We start from the raw sequence: 26117 nt of genomic DNA, 5'->3' as shown, positions 1-26117 counted from the left end.
TATGTGTTTTTGCTCACTTTTTGAGTTTAAATTCTCTTTCTAACTTTTTGACTGTGATATGTGAAATTTTCTTATTGTATGAGCTGAAACCTTTCTCCCAGAAACATAAGTCATGAAATGTACAGAAGAAAAATCAAAATTCATAAATTTCCTGCAGGAAAAAAGTAGAAATGAAGGATCAATGACCTTTTCTTGTAATGCTGGAATGCTTTCTGAAAAGGATTAAAATGACCAAGTTTATGGTTGGGGGTTGGTGAGGAGGGTTTGAGAGGGTTGGGGGTGCAGGAAAAAAGAATCAGTTGTATTATAAAGGAAAAATTCTAAGAGCTATTGAAATACAGTTTTCTAAATTTGATTAAGATCTTGTCTTGGGCTGCCAAATAGTGATAATGCAATAGATCTTTCTTCTTTCTAGCCCAGTGATTGTAGAGATACCACATTTTGGTTCAATGCGAGACAAAGAACGGGAGCTTATCGTTCTGCGGAGTGAAAATGGGGAAGTCTGGAAGGAGCACCAGTATGACTATAAAGAACAGGAACTCAGTGATATTTTAAATGGTATGGATGAAGGTGAGCATCCACTTTTGGCAGCTATTTTGGTTACTGCTTGACAAAAACTATGGAGTTCTTTAAAAACAAAATGCTGGAGAAACTTGCCAGGTCAAACTGTGTACTTTATATAGCAAAAATAAAGATATACAGTACAACTCCGATTATCCAAAATGATCAGGATAAAAGGTTTTTTTTTTGGAGAACTAGTCATTTTTTACAAAACAGCCTAGTAGCAACAGCAAATTACCTGTAACAGTGTTCGAACAACAAGGGAAGGCTTTTTAAGCATTAAAATAATATTTAATTCTCACCAAAACAAAAGTGGCCACCGCTGATCACCGACACTTCCCCACCGAGGTCCCCGCTCCTGCCTGGGAGCCCGAGGTCCCCGCTCCTGCCTGGGAGCCCGAGGTCCCCGCTCCTGCCTGGGAGCCCGAGGTCCCCGCTCCTGCCTGGGAGCCCGAGGTCCCCGCTCCTGCCTGGGAGCCCGAGGTCCCCGCTCCTGCCTGGGAGCCCGAGGTCCCCGCTCCTGCCTGGGAGCCCGAGGTCCCCGCTCCTGCCTGGGAGCCCGAGGTCCCCGCTCCTGCCTGGGAGCCCGAGGTCCCCGCTCCTGCCTGGGAGCCCGAGGTCCCCGCTCCTGCCTGGGATCCCGAGGTCCCCGCTCCTGCCTGGGAGCCCGAGGTCCCCGCTCCTGCCTGGGAGCCCGAGGTCCCCGCTCCTGCCTGGGAGCCCGAGGTCCCCGCTCCTGCCTGGGAGCCCGAGGTCCCCGCTCCTGCCTGGGAGCCCGAGGTCCCCGCTCCTGCCTGGGAGGCCGAGGTCCCCGCTCCTGCCTGGGAGCCCGAGGTCCCCGCTCCTGCCTGGGAGCCCGAGGTCCCCGCTCCTGCCTGGGAGCCCGAGGTCCCCGCTCCTGCCTGGGAGCCCGAGGTCCCCGCTCCTGCCTGGGAGCCCGAGGTCCCCGCTCCTGCCTGGGAGCCCGAGGTCCCCGCTCCTGCCTGGGAGCCCGAGGTCCCCGCTCCTGCCTGGGAGCCCGAGGTCCCCGCTCCTGCCTGGGAGCCCGAGGTCCCCGCTCCTGCCTGGGAGCCCGAGGTCCCCGCTCCTGCCTGGGAGCCCGAGGTCCCCGCTCCTGCCTGGGAGCCCGAGGTCCCCGCTCCTGCCTGGGAGCCCGAGGTCCCCGCTCCTGCCTGGGAGCCCGAGGTCCCCGCTCCTGCCTGGGAGCCCGAGGTCCCCGCTCCTGCCTGGGAGCCCGAGGTCCCCGCTCCTGCCTGGGAGCCCGAGGTCCCCGCTCCTGCCTGGGAGCCCGAGGTCCCCGCTCCTGCCTGGGAGCCCGAGGTCCCCGCTCCTGCCTGGGAGCCCGAGGTCCCCGCTCCTGCCTGGGAGCCCGAGGTCCCCGCTCCTGCCTGGGAGCCCGAGGTCCCCGCTCCTGCCTGGGAGCCCGAGGTCCCCGCTCCTGCCTGGGAGCCCGAGGTCCCCGCTCCTGCCTGGGAGCCCGAGGTCCCCGCTCCTGCCTGGGAGCCCGAGGTCCCCGCTCCTGCCTGGAAGCCCGAGGTCCCCGCTCCTGCCTGGGAGCCCGAGGTCCCCGCTCCTGCCTGGGAGCCCGAGGTCCCCGCTCCTGCCTGGGAGCCCGAGGTCCCCGCTCCTGCCTGGGAGCCCGAGGTCCCCGCTCCTGCCTGGGAGCCCGAGGTCCCCGCTCCTGCCTGGGAGCCCGAGGTCCCCGCTCCTGCCTGGGAGCCCGAGGTCCCCGCTCCTGCCTGGGAGCCCGAGGTCCCCGCTCCTGCCTGGGAGCCCGAGGTCCCCGCTCCTGCCTGGGAGCCCGAGGTCCCCGCTCCTGCCTGGGAGCCCGAGGTCCCCGCTCCTGCCTGGGAGCCCGAGGTCCCCGCTCCTGCCTGGGAGCCCGAGGTCCCCGCTCCTGCCTGGGAGCCCGAGGTCCCCGCTCCTGCCTGGGAGCCCGAGGTCCCCGCTCCTGCCTGGGAGCCCGAGGTCCCCGCTCCTGCCTGGGAGCCCGAGGTCCCCGCTCCTGCCTGGGAGCCCGAGGTCCCCGCTCCTGCCTGGGAGCCCGAGGTCCCCGCTCCTGCCTGGGAGCCCGAGGTCCCCGCTCCTGCCTGGGAGCCCGAGGTCCCCGCTCCTGCCTGGGAGCCCGAGGTCCCCGCTCCTGCCTGGGAGCCCGAGGTCCCCGCTCCTGCCTGGGAGCCCGAGGTCCCCGCTCCTGCCTGGGAGCCCGAGGTCCCCGCTCCTGCCTGGGAGCCCGAGGTCCCCGCTCCTGCCTGGGAGCCCGAGGTCCCCGCTCCTGCCTGGGAGGCCGAGGTCCCCGCTCCTGCCTGGGTGGCCGAGGTCCCCGCTCCTGCCTGGGTGGCCGAGGTCCCCGCTCCTGCCTGGGAGGCCGAGGTCCCCGCTCCTGCCTGGGAGGCCGAGGTCCCCGCTCCTGCCTGGGAGGCCGAGGTCCCCGCTCCTGCCTGGGAGGCCGAGGTCCCCGCTCCTGCCTGGGAGGCCGAGGTCCCCGCTCCTGCCTGGGAGGCCGAGGTCCCCGCTCCTGCCTGGGAGGCCGAGGTCCCCGCTCCTGCCTGGGAGGCCGAGGTCCCCGCTCCTGCCTGGGAGGCCGAGGTCCCCGCTCCTGCCTGGGAGGCCGAGGTCCCCGCTCCTGCCTGGGAGGCCGAGGTCCCCGCTCCTGCCTGGGAGGCCGAGGTCCCCGCTCCTGCCTGGGAGGCCGAGGTCCCCGCTCCTGCCTGGGAGGCCGAGGTCCCCGCTCCTGCCTGGGAGGCCGAGGTCCCCGCTCCTGCCTGGGAGGCCGAGGTCCCCGCTCCTGCCTGGGAGGCCGAGGTCCCCGCTCCTGCCTGGGAGGCCGAGGTCCCCGCTCCTGCCTGGGAGGCCGAGGTCCCCGCTCCTGCCTGGGAGGCCGAGGTCCCCGCTCCTGCCTGGGAGGCCGAGGTCCCCGCTCCTGCCTGGGAGGCCGAGGTCCCCGCTCCTGCCTGGGAGGCCGAGGTCCCCGCTCCTGCCTGGGAGGCCGAGGTCCCCGCTCCTGCCTGGGAGGCCGAGGTCCCCGCTCCTGCCTGGGAGGCCGAGGTCCCCGCTCCTGCCTGGGAGGCCGAGGTCCCCGCTCCTGCCTGGGAGGCCGAGGTCCCCGCTCCTGCCTGGGAGGCCGAGGTCCCCGCTCCTGCCTGGGAGGCCGAGGTCCCCGCTCCTGCCTGGGAGGCCGAGGTCCCCGCTCCTGCCTGGGAGGCCGCTCTCCTTGATGACGCCAGGGCAAGGAATTCTTCCAATGTTTTGCGGCGAGGGCCGTGCAGTTCGAGTGGAAGAGTCAGAGCGAAAAGTCAATAGGGGGAAGGTAGAGAAGAAATGGAAAGAGGGAGGGGAGGGAGTTACCTGAAACGAGGGCAATAATTGTTCTCATTTCATGTCGGGTGAATTCTTTTTTAAACCTGTGAGGTCAGTTTGGCTCTGAAAAAATTTTGGATAAATGAGGATTTCTGATTTGTTTCAAATATCCTCGTTTATCCAAAATTTAAAGATTTATTTGGATAAATGAGGATTTCGGAGTATCCGATTTCAGATGATCAGAGTTGTACTGTATAACCAAAGTTTTGGAATTGAGCACTTCATTAAGGCATGAGCAAAAATATAGATTCCTTTTTATTTTTGATGACCTATTAGAAGTCAAACTTCTTTATCACATCATGTTGAGTTAAATTAAAAAAAATCTACGTACATACTGGAGAAACTCAGCAGGACTCGCACCATCCATAGGAAGTAAAAGGTAACCAATGTTTCGGGTCTGAGCCTTTCATCAGGAATAAGAAGGAAAAAAACCAGGCAGACGCCCACAGATGCCCACATAAAACATCTTATTCCTGAAGAAGGACTCTGACCCTTTACTTCCTATGGATGCTGCGTGACCTGCTATCATACCACGTGACCAGAGATCTTTGGATTTTTATTAGACATTTTGGAGAACTTCAAATATAAAAATGTTTCATTAAATAAAACTGAACCAAGTGGAAACTATTCCATTTCCTCCACTAATGAAAAGTGACATAACACCATTAGCAATTATAACACCTTTGGTTAACCCTGATCTGTTATTGGCTTAATTTTACAATTTTTCATGAAAGCAGCCCTTTCTTCCACTTCAGTTTTTTGCTGAGTCCATAATAAGTGTGAATCTGAATAATGTGGATTCAACCCCAATCTGGAGGCCTAAAACACATGGCCTAAAACAAGAGCTGCACGGTAGGAGGTGCTATCTTTCAGATGCGTTGCTGGATCTAGGTCTTTCCGTGGTTCCTCGTGACTCTGAACGTTCTTTGAAGAGACCTCAGCATCTTGTTTATTGAGACAAATATTTATCATCTTCGGGTGCCTTGCTGTTTGGCGTGGGCAATCATGTCTCTCCATCCATCACGGTCTCCGACCCTCTGAATTGTAGTTGTTGCCTCCCCTGTTTCTAACCTTGATGTTAATCCATCTCTCATTTTCATTCTTTCTCTGCCTCTGCTTCATTTTCCTTCCAGCTTTCCCGTTGTAACTAAATGTTCTAATGCTTCTCTTCGCATGATGTATCCAAAGAATTTCTGATTTTCTTTTTTAAGTAATGTACGTTTTGTTTTCAATCTTTGTAGAACTTCTTTGTTATATGATAGGCAGAACATTCTTCTGAGAAACCACATCTCTGCTGCATTGATTCCTCTTTCCATTACATTTATGATGGTCCGTGACTCGCAGACCGACATCAACATAGGAAGAATGTAGCAGCTGAGAGTTCTAAGGCGAACATCCATCTCTATTTTCTTGTTCATTAGGATGTTTCTCATTTCTATAAATGCCGTTCTTGCCATTGCTAGTCTTGTTTTTGTGTCTATTTCATCTTCACAACTTCAAGTTCAAATATTAGTTGTCAGGTAATTCCGAAAAATGGCACAGACCGAATCAACTCCTAACTATGCTGTAAAATGTGTAACAGTGGACGAGTTAGGAAAATTGAATATTTTTAAACGGAATATTCTAAAAGCACAAGGCAAAATTAGAGCAACATGATTAGCCTAGCTGTAACACTGTTACAGTACCAGCAATTTGGGTTAAAATCCCATGCTGTCTGTAAGGAGTTTGTATGTTCTCCCCATGTCTGCATGGGTTTTCCCCGGGTGCTCTGCTTTCCTCCCACCTTTCAAAATCGTATGGGAGTTGTATCGTATGGTGGATTGGTGTCTTTTGAGTGGCAATGGTTCGTAAGCCGGAAGGGGATGCTATCATACTGTATCCTCATTTAATTTAATATTGTGCCATCAAATAGAAGAGCTGGTAAATGATAAATGAAGCTGTGGGACTTGGAGCAAGAGAGAAAAACAATGGGATTAGTACGATCATTCTTGAACAGAGCTGGCATAAGCATAAGGAGCGAAAGAGTCTCCATTGTGAATTCCTTTAGCAGGAGAGAGTCCACAAAGTTCTAAAATTGGAAGCATGAATATTTCCAATTAAGTCAAGTGAATACTTGCTTGACGAATGACTTGCTCTTCTTAACATCAGATTTGTTGACAGTTATAAAGGTCATTTTTCAATTTAATCTGATTTGGGATAGATACCCAATGCAAATGAGTGCACAGAGGAACAGGCCCATCAGCCTGTAGTTCCTGTGCTGAACATGATGTCAAATTAAGCTAAATTTCTTCTGACTATTGTAAGGTAAAACATCATGAGATGGGAATGTGTAAGGAGTTACCCTGTACAGGGCTGTAACAAGATGTGAATGCATCCTTGTACTTACAAGATAAGAGAGACATTGATGGATTGAGAGGCAGGAAGCTAGCAGGGAAAGGATAGCAACAGTTTTAGTCATTGGACAAGTAATGATATGATGATGTTCTAAGCATGTATCCAAGGGTATAAAAAATCACCATTTTGCTGATAACGGCAGAATGCATTCTCCGACTAACATGGTTAGTTGCAAGTGTTACAATCCGGCAATAAAGAACAAAGAACCCTGATTTCGACTCAGTCTGGTGTTTGTCTCACTCATTCATGAACAAAGCAGACCTAACACTATATGAGATCCATATCCATCCATTCTCTGCCTTCTTTCTTTGGCTTGGCTTCGCGGACGAAGATTTATGGAGGGGGTAAAAAAGTCCACGTCAGCTGCAGGCTCGTTTGTGGCTGACCAGTCCGATGCGGGACAGGCAGACACGATTGCAGCGGTTGCAAGGGAAAATTGGTTGGTTGGGGTTGGGTGTTGGGTTTTTCCTCCTTTGCCTTTTGTCAGTGAGGTGGGCTCTGCGGTCTTCTTCAAAGGAGGCTGCTGCCCGCCAAACTGTGAGGCGCCAAGATGCACGGTTTGAGGCGTTATCAGCCCACTGGCGGTGGTCAATGTGGCAGGCACCAAGAGATTTCTTTAGGCAGTCCTTGTACCTTTTCTTTGGTGCACCTCTGTCACGGTGGCCAGTGGAGAGCTCGCCATATAATACGATCTTGGGAAGGCGATGGTCCTCCATTCTGGAGACGTGACCCATCCAGCGCAGCTGGATCTTCAGCAGCGTGGACTCGATGCTGTCGACCTCTGCCATCTCGAGTACCTCGACGTTAGGGGTGTGAGCGCTCCAATGGATGTTGAGGATGGAGCGGAGACAACGCTGGTGGAAGCGTTCTAGGAGCCGTAGGTGGTGCCGGTAGAGGACCCATGATTCGGAGCCGAACAGGAGTGTGGGTATGACAACGGCTCTGTATACGCTTATCTTTGTGAGGTTTTTCAGTTGGTTGTTTTTCCAGACTCTTTTGTGTAGTCTTCCAAAGGCGCTATTTGCCTTGGCGAGTCTGTTGTCTATCTCATTGTCGATCCTTGCATCTGATGAAATGGTGCAGCCGAGATAGGTAAACTGGTTGACCGTTTTGAGTTTTGTGTGCCCGATGGAGATATGGGGGGGCTGGTAGTCATGGTGGGGAGCTGGCTGATGGAGGACCTCAGGGGGTAAAAAGTCCACGTCAGCTGCAGGCTCGTTTGTGGCTGACCAGTCCGATGCGGGACAGGCAGACACGATTGCAGCGGTTGCAAGGGAAAATTGGTTGGTTGGGGTTGGGTGTTGGGTTTTTCCTCCTTTGCCTTTTGTCAGTGAGGTGGGCTCTGCGGTCTTCTTCAAAGGAGGCTGCTGCCCGCCAAACTGTGAGGCGCCAAGATGCACGGTTTGAGGCGTTATCAGCCCACTGGCGGTGGTCAATGTGGCAGGCACCAAGAGATTTCTTTAGGCAGTCCTTGTACCTTTTCTTTGGTGCACCTCTGTCACGGTGGCCAGTGGAGAGCTCGCCATATAATACGATCTTGGGAAGGCGATGGTCCTCCATTCTGGAGACGTGACCCATCCAGCGCAGCTGGATCTTCAGCAGCGTGGACTCGATGCTGTCGACCTCTGCCATCTCGAGTACCTCGACGTTAGGGGTGTGAGCGCTCCAATGGATGTTGAGGATGGAGCGGAGACAACGCTGGTGGAAGCGTTCTAGGAGCCGTAGGTGGTGCCGGTAGATGACCCATGATTCGGAGCCGAACAGGAGTGTGGGTATGACAACGGCTCTGTATACGCTTATCTTTGTGAGGTTTTTCAGTTGGTTGTTTTTCCAGACTCTTTTGTGTAGTCTTCCAAAGGCGCTATTTGCCTTGGCGAGTCTGTTGTCTATCTCATTGTCGATCCTTGCATCTGATGAAATGGTGCAGCCGAGATAGGTAAACTGGTTGACCGTTTTGAGTTTTGTGTGCCCGATGGAGATGTGGGGGGGCTGGTAGTCATGGTGGGGAGCTGGCTGATGGAGGACCTCAGTTTTCTTCAGGCTGACTTCCAGGCCAAACATTTTGGCAGTTTCCGCAAAGCAGGACGTCAAGCGCTGAAGAGCTGGCTCTGAATGGGCAACTAAAGCGGCATCATCTGCAAAGAGTAGTTCACGGACAAGTTTCTCTTGTGTCTTGGTGTGAGCTTGCAGGCGCCTCAGATTGAAGAGACTGCCATCCGTGCGGTACCGGATGTAAACAGCGTCTTCATTGTTGGGGTCTTTCATGGCTTGGTTCAGCATCATGCTGAAGAAGATTGAAAAGAGGGTTGGTGCGAGAACACAGCCTTGCTTCACGCCATTGTTAATGGAGAAGGGTTCAGAGAGCTCATTGCTGTATCTGACCCGACCTTGTTGGTTTTCGTGCAGTTGGATAATCATGTTGAGGAACTTTGGGGGACATCCGATGCGCTCTAGTATTTGCCAAAGCCCTTTCCTGCTCACGGTGTCAAAGGCTTTGGTGAGGTCAACAAAGGTGATGTAGAGTCCTTTGTTTTGTTCTCTACACTTTTCTTGGAGCTGTCTGAGGGCAAAGACCATGTCAGTGGTTCCTCTGTTAGCGCGAAAGCCGCACTGTGATTCTGGGAGAATATTCTCAGCGACACTAGGTATTATTCTATTTAGTAGAATCCTAGCGAAGATTTTGCCTGCAATGGAGAGCAACGTGATTCCCCTGTAGTTTGAGCAGTCTGATTTCTCGCCTTTGTTTTTGTACAGGGTGATGATGGTGGCATCACGAAGATCCTGAGGCAGTTTACCTTGGTCCCAACAAAGCTTGAAAAACTCATGCAGTTTGGCATGCAGAGTTTTGCCGCCAGCCTTCCAGACTTCTGGGCTTATTCTCTGCCTACAAGCCTCTTAAATGGCCCTGTGGCTATTCCTCGCAGCCCATCCCAGACATCTACCCACTCTATGTGCAATAAAACTTTGCCCTACATCTCCTTTAGGGTTGCCTCTTCTTACTTTCAGTGCAAGTCCTGTAGTATTTGACTTATTGAGTTTCACAGATCAGGGATGCAGTTATTAGCCTAGTGCATCAATTGTTTTGTAAATCAGCAAATGGGACATCACCACAGTAGCAAATGTCCAACAAGTTGCAATCCACCAATTTTTCTATTCTTGTTTTGCTTGTACTGACCTGATGCATGCTAAACCTACCTGCTTCATTCCAATTCAAATTACACTGGACAACAAAATTTTTCAAAAGGTTTGTTTCCTGAAAAAAAAATTGTGGATTATGATAGACAACTTCAAGCTGAACCCAAAGATAATTTTGGATTTGCTGTATCACGTAGGAAGTTGGAGAAACGTTAAATTAACTTTTATCAAATTTAGCACGTTAAATCGCATAATGACGCTGACACATTGCGTTGGTTCAACTGACCTAAAAATGTTCTGCTGCTGACTTTCATTTGTACTCAGCATCTGATGCCTCTCTTGTGAGTGTCCATTGATAGATTCCAGTTGCTCTGATACTGGCAACTTTTCCGTGGTTATAACATCCTGGAGAAACCTCTCACCATGTACGTCACTGACTGCACCAAGATCAGCAGGGAGGACGTCCAAGTGCGAAGGCAGAAAGTGTATTTTCAAAAGCACGCTGCACTTCATGGTTTTAAATGCTTGAAGCAGGTTGTTAATCAGCCGGATGTAGATTATAGTTGCCAAGAAAATTCTCAACCTCTGACTGTCGTGACTAATTATGCCCAGGCCGAAGACCTAGCACCTGCACTGAGTGCATGCCCAGGCATGCTTGGACTGACAAAAACAGCTTGTTCTATGGGCAATATACCAGTAGATTTAAAGTATGATAGGAAATCACACAATAGGTTATATCTTTTTTTAAAAATTACAATAGGAAATTTTTAAGGTGGTTTTCATGATCAACAGCCTGAAATCCATAAAATACACCCAAGTGTTCAGGAAGAAAAATCTTTGTTGCCGGGTTTATTAGCTTTGGCTCTTAAATAGGCAAAAGAGGTGCACACAGGTTCCTGGACTTAGAATATCGGAGCTGCTGATGTAAGTGTGTTTGGTGGGATTCGCACCTTTCAGCAATTTGCTCAGCGATGAACCAATTCTGTGGCTGCAATTTTAACCAGCTTCCACGAGGCGAGGGCTTTAAAACCATCTGAGTGAAAATCTTCTGAAAGCTTGTGTGAACCAGAGGAAGTGGTTCCTGACACATCAGATGTTTTGATAAGGGAAGGGAATTTGTCAGAAGATTTGTGGCTGTGCGTGTGTGAGTTTTCTGTGCAAAAATGAGCTCCTACATTTGTTTCAGAGAAGGGAAGAAAACACCCTACTTCAGGAAAATAAAATGTAATAGCTGTAAAGATGGATTCAGAGCAACCTGAGGATGTGAAAGGTGCTCTATAAATGTACAACTTGGTTCTCAGTAAAAGGATGGTCAGAGAATGCATGAAGCTGCAAAATTGATGGGATATCAAATGTGCAAAGCATTTACTTCCACTAAGCATGAAGACCAATGACTTGTACTGGAATGAAAATACTGTTCTGGAAATACACATCCGGTCTGGCAACATACTAGGGAGATAATTAGAGTTGATGTATTTTCTATGTGCCTAACCTGCATTTTCCAGAATTTTTGTTTCACATTTCCAGCATCTAGGGTTTTTATTCAGTTTTTCTTTACGTCCAGTTTTTCACCTTGAACCCCAGTGTTCCACAGAAGTTTATCAGACAAAAATTGGCCGTGAGCCACAAATGAAGATAGTGCGTGTTTAATTCCTGACTTCCAGAAATGGGTCAAGGAAGTAAAATATCAGAATGGGAATGACTCCTTATTCCCATTCCGATCTTTTTACACAGACGGCAACCTATAATGTCCTGTAGGATATCAGACTCCTGATTCAAGAGGAGGAGAGCAGGTAACGAAAACCTTGGTTGGAAAGATTGCAATTAATTGCAATTAATGGTGCCCCAAGGGTAGCAGGAGAGGTGGAGTGGCATATGAAGTGCTCGAGGTTTTGGCACCTGAAATCTTAGTCACCAGTGGTCGGGCATAACACGATTCAAGAGGACAGAATTGAGAGAGAGTCATGGGAATGGAGAAAATTGCTGATCTGTAAACCTGTGAAGGGATTTCAAGGCAAAAATTAGAGTTTTAAAGTGGACGTTGATGTAGATCCAGAAAGCAAAAGAGAATTGGTTAAATTGAATTTGGCAATTTCAGGTAACCACATTACATAAGAAAATTAGCCAGTTCTGATTAAAAGTCACCAAGCTGCAATATTAATTCTGTTTCTTCTCTCCACAGCGGCTGCCTAATCTCCCAATTATTTCCAGCATTCTCTCGTTTTAACATTCCCAGCAGTGGGTGTGGTGTGACTCACAGGACCAGCATTTATGTTTTTTTTACATATAACTAAAGTTTTTCTTCTGTTGGCAATTGTCACACTTATCATCTGGAGTGGCCGTTCACACAGGAACGACCAAATATCCATTCCAAGCCACGCGTTTAGGATACCAAAAGTGCGGTAATTAAGGAGGCGGAGCTTACAATGCCGCTGTGGCAACATCGATACCTGACGTACCTGGAAAGTTCAGCGCTACAGTGGCGACATCAAGTGTTACGTGAATCACACGTCTTCTGTTCTTCACGGAATGCCTGCAGTTAATTTTAGACTGCAGGTGTTCCGGGAATTTTACTGTGGGGTCAAGGAGGTAAAATATCGGAACAGGAATGACTCCTGATTCCTGTTCTGATCTTTTTACATTGACTCCATTCCAGGAAAAGAGCAGTAATTGCCTGGAGCACAACGGCTGTGTTTATTTTGGAAAAAAAATTGTCCTTTCTCATCTATTCACATTCATTTCCTTCTGTTTGCACTTCATGTGATGGATTAACCCTGTTCAGCAAGCCTTCACCTCCTGCAATTGGCACCCCTGCCAAGTGTGTCATTCAACTTGTCTTGCTCTCCATTCTATTCCTGGCATTCCCTATCTCCTCTCCACTCCTTCCCCTTTTCGTGACTTTAGGCATACTGTACAATGTCCATTTTCTTCTAGTTTTCATGAAAAAAAAATTTCCAACAAAACTGATGTTTTTTTTCAGCATTTATTATTTCCAGCATTTATTATTTCTTTCATTGCCTATAAAGTGGTCTGTTAAATGTGCAATATCAATGCAAATGCATCTTTCATATTTCTCCCAAACATCCCCTTTTTACCCTTTCAGTATAGCATTTTGCATTCTCTACACACATATTCATGGTCTTCTCTGAACCAAACCATTTTCTATAAAATGAAAAACGATGTGTTTTATTGCTCTAATTAATGTTTCTGTCCAAGGTGCCTCACAAAAACTCAAGAGTTTGCCCTTGCTGTCAACTTTACCATTCATTAAGATCCTGTCTGATCTCTCTCAGCTTTATTTTTCTGCCCTTGGTATCCAGAAAGTTTTCGATCTCTGGTTTGAATAAATTTAATTTTTTAATTTCACTTGGATGATTCACAGAATTTAAAAAAATTTAAATGGAACATTTTTTAAGATGCTCCTGTCTGGAAGATTGGAAATTCCAGACTAGAGTCTAATTGACAGGCAGCCTGAATTGTCCTGTCCTGTATCATTAACTGAGCATTTTTCCCCACAGATGCTGCATGACACATTGAGTTCCACCAGCTCCTCAGTGCTTGTTGCCAGTTTTAGTTATTGATTTTCAGTAGGTTTAATATTATTCCTTTGCTTTATCTTAACCTCCCTTTTACTGGTTGCATTCATTCTTTTATCAAAGGAGGAGCATGCATTCATATGTCTTCTGGACCCAAGCCAAATATTTCACAGCAATTTATTTGGACTTCTTGCCAATATAGATGATCTGCTCGAATCTTGGAGCGAAATATATGATCATCTGACCAGGAAGGTCTTAGCCAGTAACTCAGCATTCAATATCATGCTCTTAGATTTTTTTTTAAATCAATTCATAACCAAAATAAATGTAACAGTTTAGAAAGTAATACAGGTGTGTGCCGCTTAACATCCGATCGGGCAATGTCCGACCGCATACAAGTCCGTCATCCGTGGTATGATAGGGTTATGGAGTTATGTCAGAAATTCCGATCGGAGATATGGACATAGTGGACTGTTATGGGGTTAGTCACATTCTTTGCAAACCTTAACAGCTCACTGAAGAGATGGAGCCAAACACTGAACACTTTTCACTGATAGCGAGGAACGCTCATGCAATGTTTGCTGCATATAAAGAAATTTATGAAGAAAAGAAAAAGCCAACTAGGCAACAACACTGGACATGTTCCTGAAGAAGCCATCGCCTCCCATAGAAGAGCCTCAGCCAGGTCCTTCAGGCATTGCAGAGTGAAGTTATTTGACCTGAAACTCTTCCGGGGAGCACTGAGGAAGTTGAGAACCGGGATGTGGATAATCCTGATCTTCTTTGTCAAATTGTGTGTGATACAGGCTAATGTTTATAGAGAAGTTTAAAAAGTGGGGAAAAAAAATTATTTATCGTAAGTTCAGTATCCCATCCCATGCGCAGTAATATTGTGTTTGCACATCGTCTGCATTGCATAACACCCAGTTTCACAGAACGTATCATGTTTGTTAAAGCAGCGCATACCTGTAATTTGATTGGAAGTTTAATTATTCTGAAAGAAGGTACTTGATAGGATGTGAGGCAGTAAAGTAACAGCCCTGAACTCCAGAAAGTTAAACATGCAATGGGCCAGATTACTGGTCGGATGTCAACAGCAATGCATGCTAGAAAACATGTCAAAATTTTGACTCATTTTCAGGGCAGATTTCCAGGCATGAGAAACTTGGATGAGGTAAAAACACAGAGATTTGGATTAGCCTCTCAAGAGGTCAAGGTTTAATTGGAGTACATTAATTTTTTGAGGATTTTGACAGAGTGAATTGGGAGAAGCTGGTTTCCATTAACTGGAAGGGTGATAACCAGAGGATTCTGGTTTAAGATAATTGGCAAAAGAACTAGAGGAGAAACGAGATGCCTTTTTACAGATTTTTTTTTTAAATGTTCTGAAATCTATAGTCAAAATTTTCCTTCTGAAAGGAAGTTAGATAAAGATCTGAAAAGGGGAGGAACAGTTATACAAAAGTGGAAAGAGAACAGTGGAAGCGGAATTAATTGCATAGCTTTTACAAGCAACCATCACAAGGTGATGGATCCCCTTCCATGTGGCGAGCTTTTCATGGGAAGAAGGCTTGCATTCTTTCCTGAGTTGACTATGAATTGAATGTTTGCTGAACCATTTCAAACAACTCGGCAGGAGGGTATGGAATCTCATAGCCAGACATGCAAGGAGATCAGATATCCTTCCCGCTGTTTTGCAACATGGCCCTTCTGCTCAGTGTCCACGCTTATGTGGTTGTCTATCCAAGATCTTCCCATTTGCTTGCATTTGGCTCATATCCCTCGAAATTGTACCCATTCTTGTCTTAAAGTCTTTAAATCATTACAATTATACCTCCCACTACCTTCCTCTGGCAGCTTACTTATTCCACAGGTAACCTAAGTAAACCAGATAGGTTCACAGTGTTGATATGATAGTTTTACAGTCATCACTAATGATGATATTTTTATTCCAGATTTTTTGATTACCAACCTGCTGTGGTGACTTGTGTCTCCAGATCAATTGTCCACAACTTGACAACTGCTCTAGTTAGTGGCCTGATGTCATTTTTTTTTAAACCAGTTTTTTGATTCATCGGAATATATGCAGACTGATCCTTTTTTGGAAAGCACTGATGATATTTGTGTTCAAGTTCAATATTGAAGTAAAAAAATGCTCTCAAGTTGACCCCTGAATGTGATCTGATCTAGAACTCGATAGCCTGGAAGAACTGGAGAAGAAGCGCATCTGTCGTGTGGTTACCAAGGATTTTCCCCAGTACTTTGCTGTTGTATCTCGGATCAAGCAGGAAAGTAATCAAATGGGGCCTGAAGGAGGAATGTTAAGCAGTTCGACCATTCCTAGTGTGCAAGCATCCTTCCCAGATGGAGCCTTGACCAAAAGGATTCGAGTGGGGCTTCAGGTAATTGGGCATTTTATTGGATTGTGCTGTGTTAAATGTTGGGGATTGTAGAGTACTGGTTTAGGGGCTTGGTAAGGAATGTGGGATAAGATCTTCTGCAATATCAGCCCCATGAGGTAGCATGCTAAGTGTAGTGGAGGCATGGTTAGCATGGTTTAATTATAGCCCCAGCGCCCCACATTCAGATCCTATACTGTCTATAATTAGTTTGTCCCCATGTCCATGTGGGTTTCCCCAGGATGCTCCACTGTGATGGATTATATTATATATTGTGAATAGGTATGTTTTTGGAGGAGATAGATTGTGGGGGTTTAGCATAGGTCACAAACAAGCACTTCACAAAACAGATCTCATTTAAAATGCAAGAGCTTCTCTCAAACCAGACAGTCTGGGGCCCAGGGCCTTTGTAAAGACAATAAAAACTGCTTTGCTAAAGGATTTCATAAGGAGGTACAAATAGAAGAATCCGAGCTCAAGAGTCTTCACATGTAGCTGCTAAATGCACATGCTGTGGAGTAATGGATTATTGTTTTAAAAGCAACAGGTGAATGGGCTTAGAAGTTTGGGTCCGGTGGCGCAATCTGTCTGGTTGCAATTTGCTGTTCTTTGATGGTCATGTGGATTTTGCAAGCAGATTGAGAGGAGAGAGACCAAACAGGTTTTGTCCAAGAGAGAGAGAGAGAGATCTGGCTTCTGCAGTGTCCTTGGGAAGCTTGTTGAAACCCCATTTTGAAGTCAGGTTATGAGTTCTGAGTTCAGCCTGTTGAAATCCCTTGTGGTCCATATAAGAGGGAATGGCTGGCTTTCACCTGAAATAAAGGAAGCAAAAGGAACTCTATGGTGACCTGCAGAAGAAGAGGTTATCATTTGGAAAACCCTGATTGGGCAAGTTTCTTCGGCAAGACACTGAAGTAGCTGATTGGAGGGAATCAGTTTGTGAGTGTGTCCAACAAGCAATGAATCTCTCTCTCTCGTTCTCTGAAACCAACCAGAACCTTTAAGCACCAGAGCTTGGTGAAAATTCAAAAATTTTAAATTCTGTGCACAGTATAAGAATTGCCTGATTACGGTGAACTTGGAGGAGTGAGAAGTGAGATTGGACTGTAAACCAAAGAACTCTTCTGAACTTGTACACACATTACATACACGTGTACTTAGAATTAGAAGGGAGTTAAGTTAATAAGTTAAAATTTGAAACTGTTTTCATGTTTAAAGAAAATTAAAAACCACTTTTGTTTAAGTAACTATTTGTCTTGGTGAATTTCTATTGCTGTTGGATTTTGGGGTCCTCTGGGCCCGTATCACCACATTCCAAAAATATATGGAGATTGTAGGTTAATTAGCTTATTTGGGCAGCCCACAGGTTCTTAGCCCAAAGGGCCTGTTACAGTGCCTTCATTTTAAAAATTAAATTAAATATGTGACTTTAATGTGTTCATTTTTTTAAAAATTGTCATTAGTTTTGATTATTTTGGAAAAGGCATGGAAGACATTTAAAATTATGAAGCGTATTGATCGGGTCAAATGGGAAGGCTCTCGGGCCATTCTTGTTTATCCTCGATGTCAGAGGTTGGAGTTGAGGGTCATCTGTTGACGGTTATCGTGTAGGGTGTGGGAAGAATGGCAACAAAACAATCCCTTCCACAGAGGAAATGTATTCCTGTGGAAAGGAAATATAGCCACAGGCATGGTTTGTTGTAAAGGAAAATCACGTGAAGCAAAGGGAGCTACATTGTTTTTGGATATAGAGCTCCAAAGAACAGCCAGATCATGTATTATAAATCCAAAGAGTTATATTTCCTATTTACTTCTGTTACGGCTGCAGATTAAAAATCTGTTGGTCAAAGTTTTTTTTAAAAAAAAGGTAACATTAAATACATTTTGTGCATATAGTACGTTTTTTTGGTAGCACCAAGGCTGAGCTATCTCTATGGTCTTGTGCTACCAGGTGTAAATCTGTAGTAAAAGGTTGGGTAGCAATACTACAATTTTCTAACCCACGCTTCCTCTGAGTGCATCTCTCCCTGGGAGCAGAAGGTTGTGGAAATGGCACTTGCATTAAGCAACTCAAGTGGGTGGTCGTGTACTGAGCAGCAGATCCATATTGGTCAAGGGACTTCCTTTTCTGAAAAAGGCTGCTAATTACTTTTCCAGATCAATTCCTGTGAGATGGTCAGATGAATCCAACTGCAGATTTAGATGTTCCTGCCATTTTTCTGCTTGCTTCCCACATAAGAATAAGCCATACATAAACATGTGACCCAACTAAGATGGTATAACATTCTGTTTTTGGAAGTACACAACAATTATCTCTGCACATGATAATAAACAATGTGAATTCAGGAATGGACAGCCTACATTTTTGGGCCATCTTTTAGTGTTGCTGGGCCATCCATGAAGCGTGCCTTCTGAATCCTGAAGAGCAAAGCAAAATTACATATGTCCATATCTTTCTAAGCCCTTACTAACCGTATATCTGTGCAAATACTTCGCACATTCAAATTGTGCCCACTTCTACATTTTCCTCAGGCAACTCGTTTCACTCTCTGGGTGAAAAGGTTGTCCCTGGGCCCCTCTTAAATCTCCCCTCCCCACCCCTCACCATGAAGCTAGAATTGTGCCCCATGCACAATTGTCCACTATGCCCTAGAATTGTCTATTCATTTTATCTGTGCCCCTGGTAATTTTATAAACTGCCCCTTTTTGTGATTTTGTACACTACAGTTATAATATACACCCATTATGAGATGTTACTGCTGCCCAGCTACAAGTGGCATGAAGTATCACATTTGCCATTGGGCGTAGGGTTCCCACTAATGAAGCTTTTCCCTTTATTCCCCTCTTCTATTTGTGTTCATGAGATTTTCCCGTCCAGAAAGGTAAGAAAGATGCTACGCCAATGTACGTGCTTTGTCTCTTGTGCTATTGCCGGCCATCAGAACTAGGATAGAGCATGTGGCCCATTGAATTCTCTACAATGCTTAATAATAATATTGTTGATCTTCTAATTTGAGCACTATTCTAATATCCAGATATATTTTGGTCTGTGTTTAGAACATCATCAATGGTTGGATCTCCATAACCCTTAAGGATAGATAATTGAAAGATAATTGATGCAGGTTTCAGTAACATCACTTTACTTTCTAAACTCTATTGACTGGAGTCCAACAGCACAGAATCGTGTCCTTCAACCAATCATACCTGTCGATGCTAATCCCATTTACCAGCACTTGGTCCATTGCCACCCATTCCAATTTCCTGCCCCATTCCCTTTGCCAATATGTCTGTCTATGGTCTTGTTGGGCCACCTGCAAATAGGCGGATCAACACCTCTTATTCTGCCTGGGCGCCCTCCAACCTGATGGCATATCAACTTCTCCATTTTCTGTTAGTTGCCACTCCTATCCTGTAGCTCTGTCTTCTTTACCCCAGCCCCTTCCTTTCTCCTGGCCTCCTCTCTATATTCAGTTATCATCATTCATCCAGTGGTTTGTGCTCCTCCCCTCCTCCATTCAGACGCCTGCCTGCTTTTTCTTCATACCTTGGAGAAGAGCTCAGGCCTGAAACAGGTCATATTTTTTACAGCCTAAGGATTTCTGTGTTTTCAGCCATGGCTTTCTATGCCTTGCCAATTCAATTGTTGTCCAGATATCTGTTGCATATTGTAAGAGAACCCATCACATCCACCTACTCAGGCAATGCTGGTATGCACACCAGATCTAAACTACACTCTGGGATAGGAAAATGTTGGAGGTATATGGGTGGGACACAAGCAGATAGGACTAATTCAGGTCTACAACTTGGTCAGCACGAATATGTTTCTAGATTGTAAAACTCTACGACTGAATGGTTTTTCCTCAGATCCTTTCCAATCTTGTTTGTGATCTTAAGCTTTAGATACCTTTGCTAAGGGAAAAATTTCTCATAATTTTGTGTTCCTCTGACTGAGGATGGTCTTGCTAGAGGAACATAAAATTCCAAGTTCGGGCTTAGTGTCACATGCACCAAGATGCAATGATAAAGTTTGCTTTGTGGTTCTCAGCTGCTCATCTCAGACACGAAAGAGTGCAAAGTTCCAAGGAGAGATCAGTCAGAATGGAACAAAGGCAAGCCAGTTTTAATTTGGTGGGGTTCATTCAGGAGTCTGATAGTGGCAGGAAAGAAAGTGTTCTACTCTGATGGTGTGTGATCTTGCCTTTGTGAATCTTTTTCCCAAAAGAAGGGGGCTGAAGAGATGGGCTTTTAATATGTTGGCTGCTTTTTCTGGAGAGCAGGAGATACAGATGGAGTATATGGATGGGAGAGGACTATGTTTGATGGTCTAAGGGATGTTCCCAATCCCATATTTCAAGGAAAACTAACACAGCTTGTCTGTTCCTCCGATCTGAACTGTACCATTCCATTCTGGTGAATCTCCTTGGCAATCCCTTCCTTTGTATTGTACACAATAGACCATCTTTGGCCACATCAATGTTTGATGACATTCCTTTTCGTGTATCTCTGCTTAATGAAAACAAATACCCCATATGCCCCTTTCACCATCACATATTTCTGTGCAGCCATGGAATTATTCACTAAGATCCCTCTGTTCATGAATCTTCCGTAAACCCCTTTAATTCATAATGTTTGTCCTTCTGCAATTAGTCCTCCTAAAGTGCATCACGTCATGCTGTTCGAACCGATCTCTCACTAAACTCTCTGTAATGTTTGGTTTTGCTGTATGGCTAGACTTGCTGGAAAGCAGTCAAAACAAACCTTTTCACTGTATCTGGGTACACATGGCAACAAATGTAAGCGTGGAACTTGCACATAACACTAATCTTAAATCCTATCAGCCTCGCTTACTACTCATTATCAATATTGATGTGATCAGCAAACTTGTTAATTTTTCATCCTATAGAGTATAGATAGATAGATAGATAGATAGATCTGTTACTCAAATGCTCTCGGATCCTGCAATTGTTGCAAACTGAATTGGTAAGAGAAATGGTGGTGGGAACTGCAGGAAGGATTGAACCCATTTAACAAGCCCAGGTCTTGGCAATCCTGGAATGCCTTGGATTTATGTGGTTAGTCTATCTGCTCTTCTTCATTCTGTGTGCCTCCATGGGACCTTGCCAGGAATATGTCAAGGCCACATAAAACTGGGAGGCATGGGTATCATATCTGCAACCAAAGTAGGTGATGGAGCAAGCAACCTTGGTTGCAGTAGTAGTTGCATTCATACCTTGGCAATGCCATCACTGATGCGCCAGATTCAAATGAATAACCCTTGGGATATTTGATAGATGAACCCGTCTTGTTGGAGAAAAATAGTTTCACTTCTCAAAAGGCAGCTTTCCTTGAATTTTGACATTTTTTTTAACCATATAACAATTGCAGCTCAGAAACAGGCCATTTTGGCTAGTCCACACTGAACTAAGTACTCTCCTCTGGCCCAACCTACCTCATAATCTTGGGATTATGTTAGTTGCCAACTAACACCACCCTGCTCATAATCCTCCATTCCCCTCCCATTCATATACCTATCCAATTTTTCCTGAAATGACAATATAAACCCTGCTGCCACTACTTCTCCCAGAAGCTCATTCCACACAGCCACCACTCTCTGAGTAAAGAAGTTCCCCTTCATGTTATTTCTAAACTTTTGCCCGTTAATTCTTAACTCATGACCTCTTGTTTCAATCTCTTCTACTCTCAATGGAAAAAGCCTAACCATATCAATTCTATCCATCCCTCTCATAATCTTAAATACTTCTGTGAAATCCCCTCTCAACCTTCTACACTCCAAAGAATAAAGACCTAATTTGCTCAATCTTTCTGAAACCCAGGTAACATTTTCATAAATCTTCTCTGCACACTCTCTACCTTGTTGATAGCTTTCCTATAATTTGGTGACCAGAATTGCACACAGTAATCTAAATTTGGTTTTACAAAAAGGGACTGAGATTTGAATCCCACGTTGTCTGAAAGGAGTTTGTACGTTCTCCCCATGTCTGTGTGAGTTTTCCCCGGGGGCTCCAGTTTCCTCCCACCGTTCAAAATATACGGGGCTGTAGTTAATGGGGTATAAATTGGGCGGCCCAGGCTCGTGGGCTGAAATGGCCTGTTACCGTGCTGTGTATCTAAACATATAAAATTTAAAATGTAAATTTAAAGCAGATATGAATGGCCTAAGAATTAGTGAATCAGCGTGGGTCTGATTGCCAATTTTTCTGATGGTCTGGTAAATGAGGTGGACTTTTATGACATCTTAGTCATTTCACTTTCACCTTTCAGAATTTATTTCTGTTAAAATTTCAGACTATTTAAATAAATAAATGTGACCATCCGAGCTGTATTGCGGGAATTTGATCTTGCTAATGGATTGCTCGTCAGACCTGCCTGTTACTAGTTCAGTAGTGTGACCACCTAGGTTGGGGCCTCCGAACGCCATAATCCCGCTCCTAAACTGACTGGGATCCCTCCGAGATCATCTGAAGACTGCCATACTGCAATCCACTGAAGAAATACTGGGCTTCTCCTCCATGAAAAACAAGGACTGGTTCGACGAAAACAACCAGGAAATCCAGGAGCTGCTGGCAAAGAAGTGAGCTGCCCACCAGGCTCACCATGCAAAGCCGTCCTGGCCAGAGAAGAAACGAGCCTTCCGTTGCGCATGCAGCCATCTTCAGCGCAAACTCCGGGAGATCCAAAATGAGTGGTGGACTAGCCTCGCAAAACGAACCCAGCTCAGCACGGACATTGGTGACTTCAGGGGTTTTTAACGAGGCTCTAAAGGCTGTGTACAGCCCCTCACCCCAAGTCCAAAGCCCACTGTACAGCTCAGATGGCAAAGTCCTCCTCAGCGACAAGATCTCCATCCTCAACCGATGGTCAGAACACTTCCAATCTCTTTTCAGTGCTAACCACTCAGTCCAAGATTCCGTCCTGCTCCAGCTCCCTCAACAGCCCTTAAGGCTAGAGCTGGATGAGGTCCTCACCCGGGAAGAGACATATAAGGCAATTGAACAACTGAAAAGTGGCAAAGCAGCAGGTATAGATGGGAATCCCCCCAAAGGTCTGGAAGGCTGGCGGCAAAACTCTGCATGCCAAACTGTATGAGTTTTTCAAGCTCTGCTGGGACCAAGGAAAGCTGCCTCAGGACCTTCGTGATGCCATCATCATCACCCTGTACAAAAACAAAGGCGAGAAATCAGACTGCTCAAACTACAGGGGAATCACGCTGCTCTCCATTGCAGGCAAAATCTTCGCTAGGATTCTCCTAAATAGAATAATACCTAGTGTCGCCGAAAATGTTCTCCCAGAATCACAGTGCGGCTTTCGCGCATACAGAGGAACTACTGACATGGTCTTTGCCCTCAGACAGCTCCAAGAAAAGTGCAGAGAACAAAACAAAGGACTCTACATCACCTTTGTTGACCTCACCAAAGCCTTCGACACCGTGAGTAGGAAAGGGCTTTGGCAAATACTAGAGCGCCTCAGATGCCCCCCAAAGTTCCTCAACATGGTTATCCAACTGCATGAAAACCAACAAGGTCGGGTCAGATACAGCAATGAGCTCTCTGAACCCTTCTCCATTAGCAATGTCGTGAAGCAAGGCTGTGTTCTCGCACCAACCCTCTTTTCAATCTTCAGCATGAAGCTGAAACAAGCCATGAAAGACCTCAAAAATGAAGACGCTGTTTACATCCGGTACGACATGGAAGGCAGTCTTTTCAATCTGAGGCACCTGCAAGCTCACACCAAGACACAAGAGCAACTTGTCCGTGAACTACTCTTTGCAGACGATGCTGCTTTAGTTGCCCATTCAGAGCCAGCTCTTCAGCACTTGACGTCCTGTTTTGCGGAAACTGCCAAAATGTTTGGCCTGGAAGTCAGCCTGAAGAAAACTGAGGTCCTCCAACATCCAGTTCCCCACCATGACTACCAGCACCCCCCACCCCCCACATCTCCATCGGGCACACAAAACTCAAAACGGTCAACCAGTTTAGCTATCTCGGCTGCACCATTTCATCGGATGCAAGGATCGACAACGAGATAGAGAACAGACTCACCAAGGCAAATACGCCTTTGGAAGACTACACAAAAGAGTCTGGAAAAACAACCAACTGAAAAACCTCACAAAGATAAGCGTATACAGAGCCATTGTCCTACCCACACTCCTGTTCGGCTCCGAATCATGGGTCCTTTACCGGCATCACATACGGCTCCTAGAACGCTTCCACCAGCGTTGTCTCTGCTCCATCCTCAACATTCATGGAGCGACTTCATCTCCAACATCGAAGTACTCGAGATGGCATAGGCCGACAGCATCGAATCCACGCTGCTGAAGATCCAACTGCGCTGGATAGGTCACGTCTCCAGAATGGAGGACCATCGCCTTCCCAAGATCATCTTATATGGCGAGCTCTCCACTGGCCACCGAGACAGAGGTGCACCAAAGAAGAGGTACAAGGACTGCCTAGAGAAAGCTCTTGGTGCCTGCCACATTGACCACCGCCAGTGGGCTGATATCGCCTCAAACCGTGCATCTTGGTGCCTCACAGTTCGGCGGGCAGCAACCTCCTTTGAAGAAGATCACAGAGCCCACCTCACTGACAAAAGACAAAGGAGGAAAAACCCAACACCCAACCCCAACCCACCAATTTTCCCTTCCAACCGCTGCAACCATGTCTGCTTGTCCCGCATCGGACTTGTCAGCCACAAATGAGCCTGCAGCTGACGTGGACATTTACCCCTCCATAAATCTTCGTCCGCGAAGCCAAGCCAAAGAAAAGAAAGAAGTGTGACCACCATTTTACCAGTTGATGGGACTGAAAATTTTCTGTAATAGAAGTGTAATCCATGTATCAAAGTTTAGATATAAGAGGCTGGCTCTGTACCTGCCTTTTCATTTTGATCATAATTTCTGAAGAAGCCTGCCAAGATCATTCATGACATTTGGATTTTACCTTAATTTCACAATGTATACCAATCTTTTTACCCTCATCATTATCTGTAACTGCAGAAGGATAATGCAATGGGCGAAAGTGCCTGCAAACCTATTAAGTCCATTTCCGGCAATCAGTTCATCATTCTGACTATTCCAGATGTGCACAGCTGTTACCAGTGGATTTGTCAACTTTCATTATAATTCTAACTTTTGGAGCAGTGCATCATTCTCCTTCTCCAGAATCTTGCGGAACTAAAGGCGAAAAGGCCCTGTGGTACTTCCCATTGATTGAAGACTGCTTCCCAGTATTTTGCATCTCCTCTCTGTGCCTCCAGGATAAATTTGCTAATTTCCCCCTCCCACAACCACCTCCATCTTCCAGAAAGTCCCAGTTAAAGAATCTACGTGGTTATGACCAACCACTCCTTTTGAGGGTCTCCAAGATTTGTGTGATAGAGAATCCATCAGTTAATCCTTCTAGATCTGTCAGCCTCCTTCACAGATTGGTTTGATGTTGCTGGTGTTAAGCCGAATCCAGATGGCTGTTTTCAAACGTGATTGCAACTTGTACCTGAGATGACCACAGCTCTGAAATTTCAGAGGTAGAATTCTGCATTTCCCTGATGACATCTTCATGCTGGTACATGGTATTCCTCATCGACATGAACTGGCCAGGGTATTTCCTGCTTTGACTAATGAATGACCAGTATCTAACACAGATTTCTGGCATGGGTGGTAGAATAAGAAACATTCAAGAAAACTAGACTGAGGATGTCAGCAAATGGGATTCAAGGCTACTAGAAAGGTCTCAGAATGATAATATGGTTGGGTGAATTTGTTGCAATGTGAATAAGTGATTTGTAAAGAAATTGTGCACCATGGCTCCTTGACCGCTGTACTTATTGGTTCACATCGACAGGAAAGCATTATGAACTCCAGATAATGGTCTGATTGTTCTTGTTGACTCTCAGTGCCTGCTTGATTAACGGATGGTGAAGCTTGAACTACACCAAGGTTTAAGTTCTGGAACCCTCTCTTGCTTCCAATTCATTGTGATAACACGCATAGTAGTCTTTATAACTGGCTCTAACTTTTCTTTGTGTTTAACCTACAGGCACAGCCAGTTCAAGGTGAACTTGTCAAAAAGATCCTTGGGAACAGAGCCACATTCAGTCCTATTGTAACTGTGGAGCCGAGGAGAAGGAAATTTCACAAACCCATTACAATGACTATTCCAATACCATCAGCATCGGGAGATGCTTCAAATGGAAGTAGAGGTGATGCACCAAGCCTCCGGTTGCTGTGTAGTATAACAGGTTGGTTTGATCTTGGCTTGTTCCCTTTGACCAGATTAATTGATGCACAGTGATCTTCTAAGCATGAAAATGTTTGCTCAAATCGCCAAAATATCATTTTCTTTCTCCTTCTTGGGGATGTTAACATCGCCATTTATTTCCCATCCCTACTTGTGCTTGGGAATGTGGGACTGAGGCACTGACTGGAATCATTGCAGAACCAGTGGTGCATGTACACCCCACGGAATTGTTAGTTAAGAGTGGGAAGAGTTGCAGCCAGTGTTGATGAAGAAATGGCAACACCTTTGTCCCTCTGATATAAAAGTGGCCAGGAATTAGATAATAGTGTTCAGGTGCATCTGCTGCCTTTGCATTTTGTGGTGCCAGTGGGTGCAAGTTTTGAAGCTGCTCTTGAGGAAACTTTGTTACAAGTTGCACATGATGGCCACAGTATCCCTGTGGTGCCAAGAAGGCAGCTCCTTGTGTGATTCATAGCTCA

The 26117-nt window shown here is 46.4% G+C and overlaps 1 protein-coding gene across 17 annotated transcripts in view; it reads left to right on the top strand.

Annotated features, from left to right (window-relative positions):
* Positions 1-26117, top strand: part of LOC138744480 (ankyrin-3-like) — a 666186-nt gene that overhangs the window by 568827 nt on the left and 71242 nt on the right. For 16 of the 17 annotated variants that reach the window (XM_069900721.1, XM_069900714.1, XM_069900719.1 and 13 more), the window contains 3 exons: positions 416-570; positions 15177-15388; positions 25438-25639. In XM_069900721.1, coding sequence (XP_069756822.1) covers positions 416-570; positions 15177-15388; positions 25438-25639 — 569 coding nt within the window. The remainder of the gene's footprint in view (positions 1-415; positions 571-15176; positions 15389-25437; positions 25640-26117) is intronic. The other variant, XM_069900713.1, reaches the window with a different exon arrangement.

Source organism: Narcine bancroftii, chromosome 10, assembly GCF_036971445.1.
Source record: "Narcine bancroftii isolate sNarBan1 chromosome 10, sNarBan1.hap1, whole genome shotgun sequence".
Classification (NCBI taxonomy): domain Eukaryota; kingdom Metazoa; phylum Chordata; class Chondrichthyes; order Torpediniformes; family Narcinidae; genus Narcine; species Narcine bancroftii.
The sequence above is the reverse complement of the archived record's forward strand: the minus strand, read 5'-3'. Positions and strand labels throughout refer to the sequence as shown.